This window comes from Trichomycterus rosablanca, chromosome 1, assembly GCF_030014385.1.
Source record: "Trichomycterus rosablanca isolate fTriRos1 chromosome 1, fTriRos1.hap1, whole genome shotgun sequence".
In the NCBI taxonomy this organism is placed as follows: domain Eukaryota; kingdom Metazoa; phylum Chordata; class Actinopteri; order Siluriformes; family Trichomycteridae; genus Trichomycterus; species Trichomycterus rosablanca.
The window spans coordinates 26680620-26696683 of NC_085988.1; the positions used below are offsets into that span (position 1 = coordinate 26680620).

Below are 16064 nucleotides of genomic sequence, written 5' to 3' on the forward strand. Positions count from 1 at the left end.
TTTACTCATACAGACAAACTTAATCTCATGTAATCAATGTCTTGCATTTGAGGTTTCATGTGAAACAGTTCATATTAGAAATAAGTGACCATACAATGTGATCTCACTTAATAGGAGATAGAAGTATGGTAACACTACTGTAGGTGAGGCATTATCAAAGGAAAGGCATTAAGGTAAGACACGGGTGATGAGTGGCAGATGTGTGAGAGGGAAAGCAAACAGTTTTTGACTGTGTCAGAGTGGCAGCGTTGCAGGCAGCATTTGTACAAGAAGAAACTATCCAAAGAAAAACTTACCCATGAAGATCTATGGACTGAGCTGTACTAAGATGAGCATAAATACACTGTGGAAATAAATGGGTCATGGCACTCAAACAAGGTACTGGACATCGCTTTTATTGTTTACTCAGAACACACATTCCCCCCATTTGTCCCTCAGTAGCTTGAACAGATTTATACTGTATATACAAAAGAAGAGACATTAAAAACAACAACAAAAACAACAACACTATAACAGCTGTGTGCTTGTAGTGCTTGTAACTTTTAGTGTTCATTTGTATTCCTGGGTAAGGTAAGCTTCTGGTTAAAGTGTATATTTTTTGCTGTAACTTGTTCTAGACTTGTTATCTTTGTAACTTTGATTATTAACATTGCTAGAATTGAAGTAGCATTTAAGTAGCATTTAACTATTGTTAAAAAATAGTCTGATGCAATAATCTGTGTTTTGCTGATTGGTTAAAGTGGCTTCAGGTGCCTTTTGTTAGAGGCCTAGGTGTGAATTGAGGGGCAGGGCTAAGCTTAGTATAAAATTAAATCTCCGCTACAGACTGGTCTTCTCTATCACTAGGTTTTTTCTACTAATCTAAACTAACTTGGGTAAGTACTATCAGTCTCTGACATTGTTTAATCCATCAAACTTTTTCTCAGCATGTGCTACTCAATTATTCCTGTGCTTATATCTCACAGACCCTGCAGACATCAGAGGGCACATTATAGGAACAGCAACGCCAGCAACCTCATCTACCCCCAACTGTTGCAACAGTCTCAAACAGTGGTGGTAGGTGGGGTCTGGAACTGTCAATCAGCCGTCCAGAAAGCTGACTTTATCTCAGCTTTTGCACTTTCTCACAGCCTTGACTTCCTGGCACTGACTGAGACATGGATCACCACCGAGAACTCAGCAACACCAGCAGCCTTATCCTCTGCCTACACCTTCTCTCATACACCGAGAGGATCTGGTAGGGGTGGTGGTACAGGTTTGCTCCTGACCAGGAAATGGCAATTCACTACTGTGAATGTTTCTCACCTTAACATTTCATCTTTTGAATTTCATGCTATTACTGTTACTTTTCCGATTACTCTTCATATCATTGTCATCTACAGACCACCTGGCGCACTGGGAGACTTCATAGAAGAGCTGGATGTTCTTCTGAGTTTCTTCCCTTCAGATGGAACTCCTCTAACTCTTCTTGGTGACTTTAATCTCCCTACACTTCAGTCCTCCTGCCTTCTTCCTCTTCTTTCATCTTTCGACCTCCTCTTTAACCACAGCCCTCCGACACACAAAGGAGGCAATCTTCTGGACCTGGTCTTCAGCCGTCCAGCTTCTGCTCTGGACCTCACTGTCACCCCACTCCACCTCTCTGACCATCACTTTGTGTCCTTCTCTCTCTGTCTCCCAACTCTTCCTACCTCCAACCACACTTTCACCCTTACAACACGCCCCAATCTTCACTCTTTATCTTCCTCCCTGCTAATCTCCAACATCCTAACTTCACTACCTAACCCTGACATGCTTGCTACCCTTCCACTCAACTCCGCAACTAATACTCTACTCTCTTCTCTTTCAACATCCCTCGATCAGCTCTGTCCTCCTACCCTCAAACGAGGAAAACCTTCTCACCCAGCTCCTTGGCTTTCAGATGCACTGCGCAGCAACAGAAGAGAATTAAGGGCAGCTGAGAGAAAGTGGAGGAAATCTAAGCTCAGTGTTGATCTCCACTCCTACCACGATCTGCTGTCCAGGTTCTCATCTGACGTGACTGCTGCAAAAACATCTTTTTACAAAGCCAAGCTTGAACAATCTGCTGCTGACCCACGTAAGCTTCATGCTATCTTTTCCTCTCTTTTAAACCCTCCTCCCCCTCCCCCTTCTGCCTCTCTCACTGCTACTGACTTTTCAACATTCTTTCAGGACAAGATCGACAGAATCAATCAATCCTTCTCTCCGACTGACCCACTTTCAACTGACTCTCAACCCACCAACACACTCACCAGCTTCACCCCACTCACCATGGATGAGGTTACACAGCTCCTCTCATCCAGCAATCCCACTACATGCGCACTTGACCCTATACCATCCACCATCCTCAAAGACATCTCACAGGACCTAATCCCCTTCATCACACCCATCATCAACAACTCCCTGACATCAGGTGTTGTCCCTACTGCTTTTAAGAAAGCTCAGGTCATTCCCCTTCTTAAGAAACCTACACTAGACACTACAGACATTAACAACTACAGACCTGTCTCACTCCTCTCTTTTCTATCCAAAATTCTTGAACGTGCTGTCTATAACCAACTATCTGCCTTTCTCACTCAGAATGACCTCCACGATCCGTACCAGTCTGGCTTCAAGGCAGCGCATTCTACGGAAACAGCACTTGTAGCTGTTACTGAGAAGCTTCATGCTGCCAAAGCAGCCAAACTGTCATCTGTCCTTATTCTTCTTGACCTCACTGCAGCCTTCGACACAGTGAATCACAGCATTCTCCCGACCACTCTCTCCAACCTTGGAGTAACAGGTTCAGCATGGCAATGGATGGCCTCCTACCTGGAAGGCGCTCCTACCAAGTGTCATGGAGGGGATCCATATCTCCCCCATGCACTCTCTCAACCGGTGTTCCTCAGGGCTCTGTACTTGGCTCACTTCTTTTCTCTATCTACACCTGCTCTCTGGGCAAGGTCATAGCCTCCCATGGCTTCTCCTACCACTCCTATGCAGATGACACTCAGCTCGTTCTGTCATTTCCTCCTTCAGACACGCAAGTCTCAGCTCGCATCTCAGCATGTCTGCAAGATATCTCACAATGGATGTCGGCTCATCATCTAAAACTTAATCCCAGCAAGACAGAGATGTTGCTCATTCCTGGAGATCAGTCTCCAACCCAGGACCTAGTAATTTCTCTGGATGACTCCCAGATCAGACCATCTAATAAGGTAAGAAGTCTTGGTGTTGTCCTTGATAACCAGCTGACATTCTCTCCTCATATAGCCAACATGACAAGATCATGCCGGTTCCTCCTGTACAACATCAGGAAGATTCGTCCATTTCTCTCCAGGGAAGCTACCCAGATTCTGGTGCAATCACTTGTAATCTCACGGTTGGACTACTGCAACTCCCTTCTGGCTGGAGCTCCCATGTCCACGATTAAACCCTTACAGCTCATTCAAAATGCAGCTGCACGTCTGGTTTTTAACCAACCCAAACACTGCCACATCACCCCACTGCTACGTTCTCTTCACTGGCTTCCTGTAGCTGCACGCATTCAGTTTAAAACACTGACGCTCGCCTACAAAGCCAAAAATGGACCAGCCCCAAGCTACCTTCGTGGCCTAATCAAACCCCGCTCTGTACCACGCAACCTCCGAGCCTCTAGTCTCGCTCGACTTGAGCCCCCATCCAGGACTAAAGGAAGACAAGCATCAAGGCTGTTCTCTGTTCTAGCACCGAAGTGGTGGAATGAACTTCCTCTGTCTGTCCGAACATCTGAGTCTCTTGCTGTCTTTAAAAAACGATTAAAAACCCACCTTTTTACTAAACACTTAGGCTGACTTGTACTTATTTACTAACATTTTGTTCCATTCTTTTCCATTAAAAAAAAAAAAAAAAAAAAAAAAAAAGGCACTTTGGTTCTAACAGGTTTTAGCAGATTTGTGTTCTTTGTTGTTTTCCTAAACTTGAGAAATTAAATGTTCACTATAGAAGCACTTCTTCTGTAAGTCGCTCTGGATAAGAGCGTCTGCTAAATGCTGAAAATGTAAATGTAAACAGCTGAATGCGGCGATTTCCATGTTGCTCAGCAAAACGCTTAATGAATTTATCTACAGTTATAAACAGTAAGCTGAATCTTTCGACTGCGAGTATTCTAACCAGGGATGAGATTTGTACCAGTCGCTGTGGAAGCTTCACCCTGCTCCTCCCTGTAGGGAAACTCTCTCGCATTGGCTGCACTGGCACCTCACACCTGGACTTGGATACGTCTAGAAAATGGAGGGGAGGAAAGATTCAAACTGCATTACATCTGAACTAATTATACATTATAACAACTAGTAAAAACATAATCAATTTGGAACAGTCATTGATTAGTTATAACCATCAGACTGTGTTAACACACACTAACATTTTAGCCTGGGAGAGTATTTTTAGGTTCATTTCTGTAAGATTCAAAGTAACTTTACAATGTTTTCCTTGACAGACGTTGAATCAATATTAGCTTTTATAGCCTACTTTACACAGAACTAACGTCAGACCTAGCTAACATTACATGTATAGTTAGCGAAATAACATTCTTCAACCTGATTTTTATCATCTCAATCAGCATTGCGACTATACTAGCACTGTGCTTTCATTATAATTTCATTTCTTGATAGATAGTTAATCAGTTTTTACCTTTTTCCTCCCGTGTCTCCTGGCTCCCTCGCTTTGCGCTACTCTGACGCTTCGCGCAGCTCTGACGTTATCTCGTGCTACGTTCACTGCAGTCGGACATTGGAGATTCGCGCTCGTAAATGTCAAATTGGCCATAACTTTTTTTTTATTCGTTGCTGCCAACTGGGGTGGCAGCAGGGGTGGCAAGGCTTTCTTTTAGGGTGGCATTTGCCACCCTATGCCACCCCGGTAGATCCGCCCATGCTTGCATATGTATATATATGTACATATAATATATATATATATATATTTTATAATAACTTTATTGTTATTAGTTGTGTACAGTTGCTACTAGGTTAACTGCTTGCGAATGAAAAAAAAAAAAGTACTGTTATAAAGCAAAATTGTTGTGCTGGTATGAGTGGATCATACACAGCAGCGCTGCTGGAGTTTTTAAATACCGTGTCCACTCACTGTCCACTCTATTAGACACTCCTACTTAGTTGGTCAACCTTGTAAATGTAAAGTCAGAGACGATCGCTTATCTATTGCTGCTGTTTGGAGTTGGTCATCTTTGAGATCTTCATCAGTGGTCACAGGACGCTGCCCACGGGGCACTGTTGGCTGGATATTTTTTTGGTTGGTGGACTATTTTCAGTCCAGCAGTGACAGTGAGGTGTTTAAAAACTTCATCAGCATTGCTGTGTCTCATCCACTCATACCAGCACAACACACACTAACACACCACCACCATGTCAGTGTCACTGCAGTGCTGAGAATGATCCACCACCTAAATAATACCTGCTCTGTGGTGGTGGGAGAGTCCTAACCATTGAAGAACAGGGTGAAAGCAGGCTAAAAAAGTATGTAAAGAAACAGATGGACTACAGTCAGTAATTGTAGAACTACAAAGTGCTTCTATATGGCAAGTGGAGCTGATAAAATGGACAGTAAGTGTAGAAACAAGGAGGTGGTTTTAATGTTATGGTTGATCGGTGTATGTGGCAGGTGTAAAAGTATTAACTACTGTTTGCAAGATGTTGATTTATTTGTAGCAGCAATTAAGTGGCAATTAAGGTAAATTCCACTATATTTACGTATGTGTGTCACAGCAAGAAGGTCCTGGGTTCGATCTCCAGGTGGGGCGGCCCGGGTCCTCCCTGTGTCTGTGTGGGTTTCCTCCAGGAGCTCCGGTTTCCTCCCACAGTCTTAAGATATGCAAGCAAGGTGAATTGGAGATACAAAATTGTCCATGATTGTGTTTGACATTGAACTTGTGAACTAATGAATCTTGTGTAACAAGTAACTACCGTTTCTGTTATGAATGTACCCAAAGTGTGTAAAACATGACGTTAACATCCTAAAAATAAATATATGTGTGTGTGTGTGATCTGCTGCTCTGTGCTGTTGACCAGGCCACACTTCGCCAACTGGCTCATAGAGCAAGTGCAAGGCGGACACTACGATGGACTTTACATGATCGGAAAGGACACATTCCGCATCCCGTGGAAGCACAACTCCAGAAGAGACTGCCGTGATGAAGACAACAAAATATTCCAAGTGAGGCTTTTTAACTTGGCATTGGGGACATGCACATTATAAGTTCAGAGACCTGGCCTCGACCTGAACTCTGTATTAATTCCCTTGGTTTTGAAATTGGATGTTTAACAAGCTCTTTTAGGTTTTTACATACTTTTGGCCATATAGTGTAAGTCTTCTGCTTTGTCAAAATGACTAAAACACACATACCTTTTAGTCAAACTACATTAATTAATCAATCTTTAATTTATTTCCTTTACAAGTTCATTAGAAAGAAACAATAACTGACCAATCATATATATGTATACATGGTCATATAAATATGTCAATTTTAGTTTTACAAATGTGTGGGTTTTCTGGCACAGGCTTCACTTTTCAGTACAATTCACATATTCCTAATGGTTGAATTCACGACTTTGGAAATTAATTTCAAAAGCTGTATTTCAAAACCAGTTGTGATATTTCTTCTGGGCCATTGTCCTGCTAAAACACAAAACTCTGGCCATGTTTTAGAAATTTTGAGGTAGTATGACTTTTTTTATTATTCCATTCACCATTCTAGATACTAGCAGCCAAACAGTCCCAGAGCATTATACTACCATGCTTTAGTCTTTAAGGTGCCAACTTTTTTGAATGTGTTGCAGGCATCAAATTTTAAATGTGTTCATATGTACAGTATATATGGAAAAATGCTATGTTTTTGTCTAGGCATGGGCTGTGGTTAGTGGCAAGATCCTTGAGTACCCCAATGACCGAGCAAAATGGAAAACCAACTTTCGCTGTGCACTCAACAGCCTCACACAGTTTAAGCTTCTTCAAGACCACTCCAAGGAATCCAAGGATCCCCATAAAATGTATCACATTGTCTGGCCTGAGAGTAAGAGAACCGTACTGCAGCTAATTTGTTCAAAAGATTGTCTGAATCTTTATTCTTTGCATGTAACAAAATGGATGATGATTTCCTCCACAGATCACCAACAGAGTCAAACTATTCATATTAAAGAAATGTACAGCTCAGCAGACAATGGAGTTGAAGCAATGGAGGTAATATTCTAAAAATACTGTTAAAATGAGGGTCATAAAAGTCTATGCAACAACATCTCCCTGTGTACTATACTGTATAAATGTATTTTGTCTTGGAAAACTGCACCACTGGTAGTCACATACCTTCATGGCTTAAGGATCTGTATGTTGATTACTTCAGGTGTTTAAGCCACAGCCATTGCTAACAATGGTGTACAATAAATTATGAATTAACTTTCAGCCATGTAGTATATCACTGTAAAATACAAAATCATAAAAATGTAAAATGCATACTGAATGCTAAACTGGAGCAGTTTGCAGCATGGCAGAAAGCAGAATGCCATTTCCAACACAGAAATTGAGGACTGCTAAATGTATATGCCATCCGAATATTACATTGACTTTAATTTTATATTTAGTTTTAATAGTCATGTTTGATATTGGACTATTTGATATATTGGAAATAGCAAGGCTGCTAATGAGTAATGAAAGTATAAGTTTCACAAAATCTTGTTCAGATCACACAGACTTCTGATAACCCCTAGCAAACACTGGATAATAAACATATACATATTGATTGACAACATTTTGCAGACTTTTTTGTGCTTGTGTGGCTTTCTTCTGGGTACTTTGGGTTTCTTCCACCTTTCAAAAAACCCTCAAGGGTGATTAGTTTGTCTGTGGGCAAATGTGCGAGTGTGTAATGCCTCACAAAGTATTGGCAGTCTTACTCATGCATTCTTGACTTATTACATGGATGACGCAAGGAAAATAAAGCAGTACAAAATGAATGATTAACATTGCTTTAATGTTTTCTTAATTCTGGTTCTTGGTTGGTTTTGAAAAGTTTTTAAAAGGCATTTTCAAAAAGACAAACTGTCCAGTATGTGTGTTTAAACCGTTATAGGAAGCCTTGTTTATAATCCTCATAGGACACACAATAAAGTCTTTAATTTTTATTGCTTTGTTTTTATACAGTATGAAAACCTGCCAAACCACATGGACACTTTACATCTAAGTCAACAGTTTGCAGGTATTCCCTTATAATTTAGTTTTTATTTAACTGCACAAATATATTTTTAGTCTTATAGTAAAAGAAATACAGCAACATTTTATTCTTTCTGTCTTTGGTGGTGTTTTTAGTCCAACCCTGGGCATCATATCAAGAGCAAAACATAGATGTTTCAAACAACTATATTGCAACCTCTGTGCCAGATGTGCAGCAGACTTGCCTTCAAAATAACATGCTAGCTCCAGCACAGCAACATTACACTACAGGTATGTACAGGCTCATAAAAAGTTTTGGTGTTTCCATTTCAGGTTGCCCACCTTGTTCCTATACATACTAGGGTTTTTTTTGTAAGGTGCACTTGGTATAATCTAGTTTTCTGAGTTTGCATGTGTTCCATGTGGGGGTTTCTTCCAGGAGCTTAAGTTTCCTCCTACAGTTAAAAAACATGTAAGTTGGGTAAATTGTAAATTGAGATACTAAATTGCCTGTGACGAATTTTGACATTGAACTTGTACTGATGAACTTAACTTGAACTACCTGTCATGAATATAACCAAAGTGTAAAACATGACGTTAAAATCCTAATAAAGTATACGGTGGCCGAGAAGTGCAACAAATTAACATTTTAGAAAACAAAATTACAAAAAAAAAAAAAAAAAAAAAATTACAAAAAAACAAACAAATTTACAACAAAACAAAAACAAATTTACAAGAGCTGAAACACTTTTACCAATGCCGAAACAAATTTACAAACGGCGGATCTGACGGAAAGGGTAGGTACAATACACAGGAAGTGCTCGTTGCTTACATTCTGTCAATCAAACTGTTTCTCGGGGGTGAAGTGAACGAAGTTTGTGACGGTAACACTAAACAATAGTGATGTGCAGATGAAACCTCATTAAAGCTTTTGAAGCTTTTTCCTGATTGTGCTGAAAATACCTGAGTGGGGGAGGAGGGGGGTGGTTAGGGTTGCACCTATAAAAAATATAACGGGTCTTACACCGTCATAAGAACATTATCAAAATGTTTTATTTAGGGTGTTTAACATTTAATATTTTCATTCTTTATAATAATAAGTCAGAACCATATTTTAGGCAGAACAACGCACTCCGCCCACTGTGCTACTCATACAGCGGTGTATTAAACAGGTTGTTATGCTGATAAACCTGATAAACACTGCGTTACTAAGAATAAAAGTGAATACTACTTAATATAATAACCAAACGCTTTCTAATTCCCACAGTAACAGCAGTTTCCTTCTGTTTCATACACATCACCCCGTTTAGTGATGATGCGTTTAGTCTCCAAATAAAGAACAATTCTGTATTTTACGGGACAGTTGGTAACCCTAGTTTGACTGTCTCTTATATAGTCAGTGAGATAAAACACAGCACCAAAGCTTCATCAGTCCCGCACATTCCTGCTGGTTTAATACGAGCTCCGATACACTGAGTGTTACAAAAGTCAAACAAGCTTCAAAGCCTTGGTATTAAATGTTCCGTCCCTAATAAACAATGTTTTTTCCATTTTGTGTTCATTATTTCAGCCAGTTGGCCACTTTTGTTTTTCTTGTGGGAATTCTTTAGATGTTTAGAAGAGCGGACGGTAGATAGAGATGCACACGCCACGTCTAAACGTCTGCACAAATTATCTAAGGACTTCCCACAAGAAAAACTAAAGCGTATCAATTGGATAAAATGATTTCCACAAACTAGACAAAGCACTGTTTAGCGTTACCATCACAAACTCCGTTCACTTCACCCCAGAGAAACAGTTTGATTTACAGCATGTAAGCAACAAGCACTTCCTGTGTATTGTACCTACCCTTTACGTCAGATCCGCCGTTTGTAAATTTGTTTCGGCATTGGTAAAAGTGTTTCAGCTCTTGTAAATTTGTTTTTGTTTTTTGTAATTTTGTTTTTGTTTTTTTTGTAATTTTGTTTTCTAAAATGTTAATTTGTTTTGCACTTCTCGGCCACCGTAATAAACACATAATAAACGATACAAAAAGAACAATTAAATGAGTGTGTATTTTGTCCACACAGACCTTTCCAATTGGCAGTGACTGAGAGGAAAAACAGGTCAAATTGATTCCTCGTAGCCACTGCAAAGCAGCAATAAAATGATTCTGATTCTGATCTGCTGTCTGTTGGAGGCAATAAGAGATGGTTGGCTCATAAATAGCAGTGTGTGACTTTCCATACACAGTGTGGAACATCTTTCACAGATTAAAAAAAAAAAGGCAGAGCGGCCCCTCTGACATGTGCGACAGTCTGTGGCTCTCCTTGGTCACGGCAAGGGTAAGGGTGACTAGATTGGGAGAGAAAATAGATTTAAAATAGCCATTGCTGTCTGAGGAAAAACATCCAAGACAAAAGGAAAGGACAGTTTAATTCAAAGTGGCATAACAGAGTTGTCTGGTGAGAAATGTATGTATGCATGGAGGATTAAATGTATATGTGTGGGGAGCCTTTAAAGCTGTCTGGACACTGTGAAAAGGTGAAGCAACATCATTAAAGAAAAAAAGCTGTCATTTACTTATTAATTACTATATTAATTTATATGATTTTTGCAGATACTTACTAATTAAAAGCCTGTTTTGCCATTTTGAGATTAGCCCATTTTCATTTTGCATGGGAGTGTTTGTAAAGCTATGCTGGAGGTTTTATGACAGGTTTATGTTAAAATGTATTGAATTAACCATAGAGGTTTTTATTTACATAATGGTTATACTGTTCAATATTTGGTTTGTTAAGATCATCTGAAAACAGTTGTTAACATTAGGTTTATTACCATTGCCCTTATCTTAAGACCTGTGTATCTAAAGGGTGTCCCAAAATTCACGCAAGAAGTAATTTTGATAGAGAACACAGGTTTATAATAAAAAATTGTAAATTTTTAATTGATTCATAAAGTATACAGTATAGGGTTATGTATGGAATAGCATATCGGGTAAATGGCCTGCACGGCTTTGCTGGCACATACGCACTCTTTTGTCGAAATGTTCCATGACTGTTTTGCATAAATGTGGCTGAATTTCCTCCTTCAAGGCGTGGGTGGTCACGGGCTTGATGGCATAAACCTTAGACTTCAAAAAACCCCAAAGAAAAAAGTCCAACGGCGTTAAATCGCATGATCTTTACCGCACAAATGGTGCAAAATTCAAATCTTGCATGAATTTTGGGACACCCTAAAGTTCTGCTCTTTAAAAGCATGGTGTCACTACATTTATAACCTCTAATTCTAATCTCAGTTCTGTACTTGTGTCCTTATGTCCTCTCAGGTCTCGAGACTCCTAGCCTACCTAATATTTATGCACTGGAGATCTCCATAACCTACAGGGGAGAAGATATGGGAAAGATGTGCTGTCAAGGTCCATTTGTTCAGCTTCACTCGCAGTGTGATCCTTCTGACCTAAGGGGCCAGTCAGTGCCTTTCCCTGGAACAGAGAAACTAAGTGACCAGAAACAGATTCAGTACACTAACCGCATTCTGGACAACATCAAAAGGGGTCTGCAGCTGGAGGTATGCCAAGATGGCATCTTCGGCTACCGCCAGGACAAGTGCAATGTGTTCGTCAGCACACGGGATCCTGCTGAGATCCCGAACCAACCAGAGCCCAAAAAGCTGCCTCAGAACCAAAAGGAGCTGCTGTTCAGCTTTGATAAATACAAGAAAGGTAAGACAATAAAGATATTCTCATCTTTCTAAATTATACAGAAACGTGTAAACAACATTTGTTCTGTTAGGGCCTAATACATGCTTCTTAAACCTCTGTGTTTCAGATCTAATGGATTTCAAAGAGAACAGGCGTGGGTCTCCTGAGTACACCATCTGTTTGTGCTTTGGTGAAAAATTTCCAGACGAAAAGCCTATAGAGAAAAAACTGATCATCGTTAAGGTAAAATGCTGTCTTTTTGCATTTAGTCACATACCTGAGTTTCTGTGTGGCGTAGTGTTGTAAAGCTCATGAGAAATCACACATTAGAATTCCATAATTCTACACACATCTCCGGCTAGAATAGGCATGTGAAAATTATCATTCTGAAAGCTAATCACTGACACCAAGCTTAAAAATATCAGTTTTGTTTTTGTGAGTTATCTGGTAGTATGGAGTTAATCACGACCACAATTCTAACTAACTGCAAAGGAAAAACTTAGTAGCTTTACCACTGAGCTTTTTGTTTACTACATATTGTGTCTCTGTGCATACATCAATAGACCAGAATAGCTTCTAATTCCTGGCAAACCTGTTTTTTTTTCTCTTTTTTACGTTAGTGCACCTATAAACTGAGGATGACCACAGACTTTCAGCAGTCTACTCAAGTGTTAAAATAAAAACAGTAGGATTTTAAAGTGTTAGGATAGGCCAGTGGTAGCTTAGTGTTTGAGGTACTGGATTAGAGATCAGGTTGCTGGTTCAAGCCCTACCACTGCCAAGTTGTCACTGTTGGGCTCCTGAGCAAGGCCCTTAACCTTCAATTGCTAGGCTGTAATTAGCTACAAAAGTAAGTCTCTTTTGATAAAGGCATCTGCTAAATGCCATTAATTTATTCATACACTACAGTTGAAGGTGTGGTCTGTACTTGTAAATGACCTTCATGGAAGAAGCCATGAAGAATTTTTAAAACCTGATTTCTGGTGTGGTAAAATCGTGTTATGGTGATGGTTTTAGCTAAAAAGCTTGATGAAAAGTTGTTGTTACACAGTACGGAGATTCAGAATAACAAAACTCAGCTTTCCTATGCCAGAAAGATCTAATTAGTTAACCTGGAGAATTATGCTGAAAGGAAAAGGCCAATCATGCTGCTCCTAAAGGTGGCTCAAGTAGGACCATAACTACTTATGGTTTTTATTATTTGTAGTTTGCTTTCCCTATTTTCTCTCTGAGAAAATGAGTGAATAACAAAAATAAACATTCCTAGACAATTAATACTAATCTCAGTTTGTGAAACCCAATCACATATACACCGATCTAGCATAACATAATGACCACCTCGTTGTTTCTACACTCACTGTCCATTTTATCAGCTCCATTTACCATATAAAAGCACTTTGTAATTCTACAATTACTGACTGTAGTCCATCTGTTTTTCTGCATGCTTTGTTATCCCCCTTTCATGCTGTTCTTCAATGGTCAGGACCCCATAGGACTCTCCTCTGACTTTACATCTACAAGGTGAACCACTAGGTGTTAAATAGAGCCATTAGTGTTTAATAGAGTGGACAGTGAGTGGACACGGTATTTAAAAACTCCAGCAGCATTGCCGTGTCTGATCCACTCATACCAGCACAACACACACTAACACACCACCACCATGTCAGTGTCACTGCAGTCCTGAGAATCATCCACCACCTAAATAATACCTACTCTGTGGTGGGTCCTGACCATTGAAGAACATGGTGAAAGCCGGCTAAAAAGTATGTAGAGAAACAGATGGACTACAGTCAGAAATTGTAGATTTCAGAGCAAAGTGCTCCTATATGGTAAGTGGAGCTGATAAAATGGACATTGAGTGTAGAAACAAGGAGGTGGTTTTAATGTTATGGCTGATCAGTGTATATGTTTTAGGCAATGCCACTGCTTTTCAACTGTCAGTAACCTAGGGCTTAGGGATTGGCCTTCCTATCATCTTTAATATCAAGATAACTGTATTTTTTGTCCAGGTTGTGTCTCTGATTTGCCGTGAGCTTCACAAAGCAGCGCAGAGAGATGGAGCGTCATCTCTGCAAAATGACAACATCAGCCTCCAGTTCTCCCATAACAGCCTGTTTGATCTTATTGAAGCCACATTCCAACTACCCACAGCAGAGTGAAGTGCTCATCCACCCTCCAGCCACCAAGCACAGAATGAAGTGCTTATCCACCCTGACAACTGCTTTCTCTTTCCTATTGATAAACACTAATGTTCTCAAGTTACTGGCTTCTTACCTGTTCTCTCACAGCAAAAAACCTTGCAGGTATTTAATTGCTCAGGATGACTGCAATGAAGAGGTAGTCCTGTTTTCTTTACAATTCTGCATTGTCAGGAGTTTAATCAAAATATACATTCCAAAAACATTTGCTTTAGCTGGATGTTGTCTTTGAGCTTTTTGTAACTTTAAATGTAACCTTAATGATTTTAAGGAAGCATTAGTGCTTTAATTCACTTTTGCTGTTGAAGCTGTAACCTTGTAAATGTATTTATCTTCTAGTGAAGAATTTCTCTACTCTACCCTAAGGGTTTGTTATCTTTCTCATCTGTTACTTAGTATTTTCTATGATATGTCTGGTGTATTTTGTGTATCTTCTGAATAAATGGGTAACTATGATAAATAATTATATCTTGACTGGTTGAAATAACATTCAACTATGGACCTGCAAGGAACACATTTCCAAAGAATAGACATTGAAATGGTTAACAGTCAATTACAGGGCATCACACACCCACTCAGTTTAAACTCACCCATACTAAGGGCGATTTAGTGTAGCCACTAGTCTTAATGGCACGTTCTGAGAGGTAGGTGGAAAAATCAGTTACAATGTCAGTGAGTACTGGCAATGATCAGACCCATGCCAGCCCCATTTATCTTTAACAACCTCACAATGGGTCTGACACCACCCAGAAACACGGTGCATGGCAGTAAAGCACCCTTGGCAGTGTGTCAGGCCATTACAGGACCAAACACATTTACTTGTTCACACTCCCCTTCATCTACGATTAAACACCTAAACTAGCTAATCCAAACTAAATGGTTTGGAAGGTGCAAGCAACAAGTAGAACAGCAAATATAAGAAACCAACACTAAGCTGCAGTGTTCTACCATAGTGCTATTATAAAAATGTAAATAAAATACAAAGTAGAGCTAAATCAAGCTGGTTTTAATATCACTTTTATTAAAGAAAAAATATTTACAAACCAGCAGAGTGGATTCCCCAACAAGAATCAAGTGTAATTTAGTAGGCAGCACACACGACACATAGCTTCTCTAAGCACCTACAGGAACATCCAGGTGCACTTATGAGCCTTTTACATTAAACAAAAACAAAGAGATTTTGCTCAGTCAACAGACTTAGCCTCAGAGTAACCAAGCACCATTTCACTCTGAAAAAGTAAACATATCATGGTAAAAATATCAACCTCTTTGTGTCAGTTTGTGGTGCTCATTTATAGTTTTCCAACTGATCTCAATGAGGAAACAAATGATTAACGTGATAAAGAATCAGATCAATCAACATGTAAAGTACCTTTAAAGAGTTTTAAAAATCTATGGACAAAAAAGCATTAACTGGCAACCCAGTTAATATAGGGCAATATGTTAATTAATGACATCCTCAGTCAACACACAAACTTCTGTTATTATAACTGAATTATTCGATTTAAAACAATCAAAAGGTCATGTAACGACCATTACATTATGGTATAGTCATGTCAAAGTAAGTAATTGTTATTTACAGACAAAAAGACAAATTAGAGGAGAAAATCTGAACAAATAAGAAAAACCATTTGGCCTAAACAAATAAAACAATTACCATGACACTGTACAAAAAGCAAAGCTGGTCAGCCCGCAACCATTTGAAACGAAGGTGGTGTTTTATTTCAAACACTTTAGCAGAATGTAAGTGCAAAACAAAGTAATTGCTTAAAAAATTTAAAAAGTGGTCAGGTTGGATTGAGCCATACTTTGCCATAATTTCGAAAATTGTTTTAATCAATGTGTGGCGTCCACCAAGAAGGTGGTACAGGGCTCTGTTAGGGTGTGAGGGCAATTTTCTAACATGGTTTGGGTCCATTTGAAAGACAAATCACTGCTAATCAATACAACGTCCATTGGACTGCTCAAACAACATGGTAAAACAT

General features: G+C 39.5%; 2 protein-coding genes across 2 annotated transcripts; both read left to right on the forward strand.

Annotated features, from left to right (window-relative positions):
- The first annotated feature begins 631 nt into the window (after positions 1-631).
- LOC134309418 (uncharacterized) lies at positions 632-2682 on the forward strand. Its single transcript, XM_062990967.1, has 2 exons — positions 632-2098; positions 2602-2682. The coding sequence occupies exons 1-2, from the start codon at positions 928-930 to the stop codon at positions 2604-2606; spliced, it is 1176 nt and encodes a 391-aa protein (XP_062847037.1). The 5' UTR covers positions 632-927; the 3' UTR covers positions 2607-2682.
- On the forward strand, positions 2623-14520 carry irf7 (interferon regulatory factor 7). The gene is made up of 9 exons (XM_062990966.1): positions 2623-3218; positions 6066-6210; positions 6898-7066; positions 7160-7233; positions 8191-8245; positions 8356-8490; positions 11507-11902; positions 12009-12124; positions 13891-14520. Exons 1-9 carry the CDS (start codon positions 3190-3192, stop codon positions 14038-14040), a joined length of 1269 nt encoding a protein of 422 aa, XP_062847036.1. The 5' UTR covers positions 2623-3189; the 3' UTR covers positions 14041-14520.
- The last annotated feature ends 1544 nt before the right edge of the window (positions 14521-16064 follow it).

Bases quoted from the DNA above. Each gene is read 5' to 3' on its own strand.
- LOC134309418 (XM_062990967.1), top strand. From the start codon at position 928: ATGTGCTACTCAATTATTCCTGTGCTTATATCTCACAGACCCTGCAGA.
- irf7 (XM_062990966.1), top strand. From the start codon at position 3,190: ATGACTCCCAGATCAGACCATCTAATAAG. The intron at 8,246-8,355 runs GTATTCCCTTAT...TGGTGTTTTTAG, and splicing joins TCTAAGTCAACAGTTTGCAG to TCCAACCCTGGGCATCATAT. The intron at 8,491-11,506 runs GTATGTACAGGC...ATGTCCTCTCAG, and splicing joins ACAGCAACATTACACTACAG to GTCTCGAGACTCCTAGCCTA.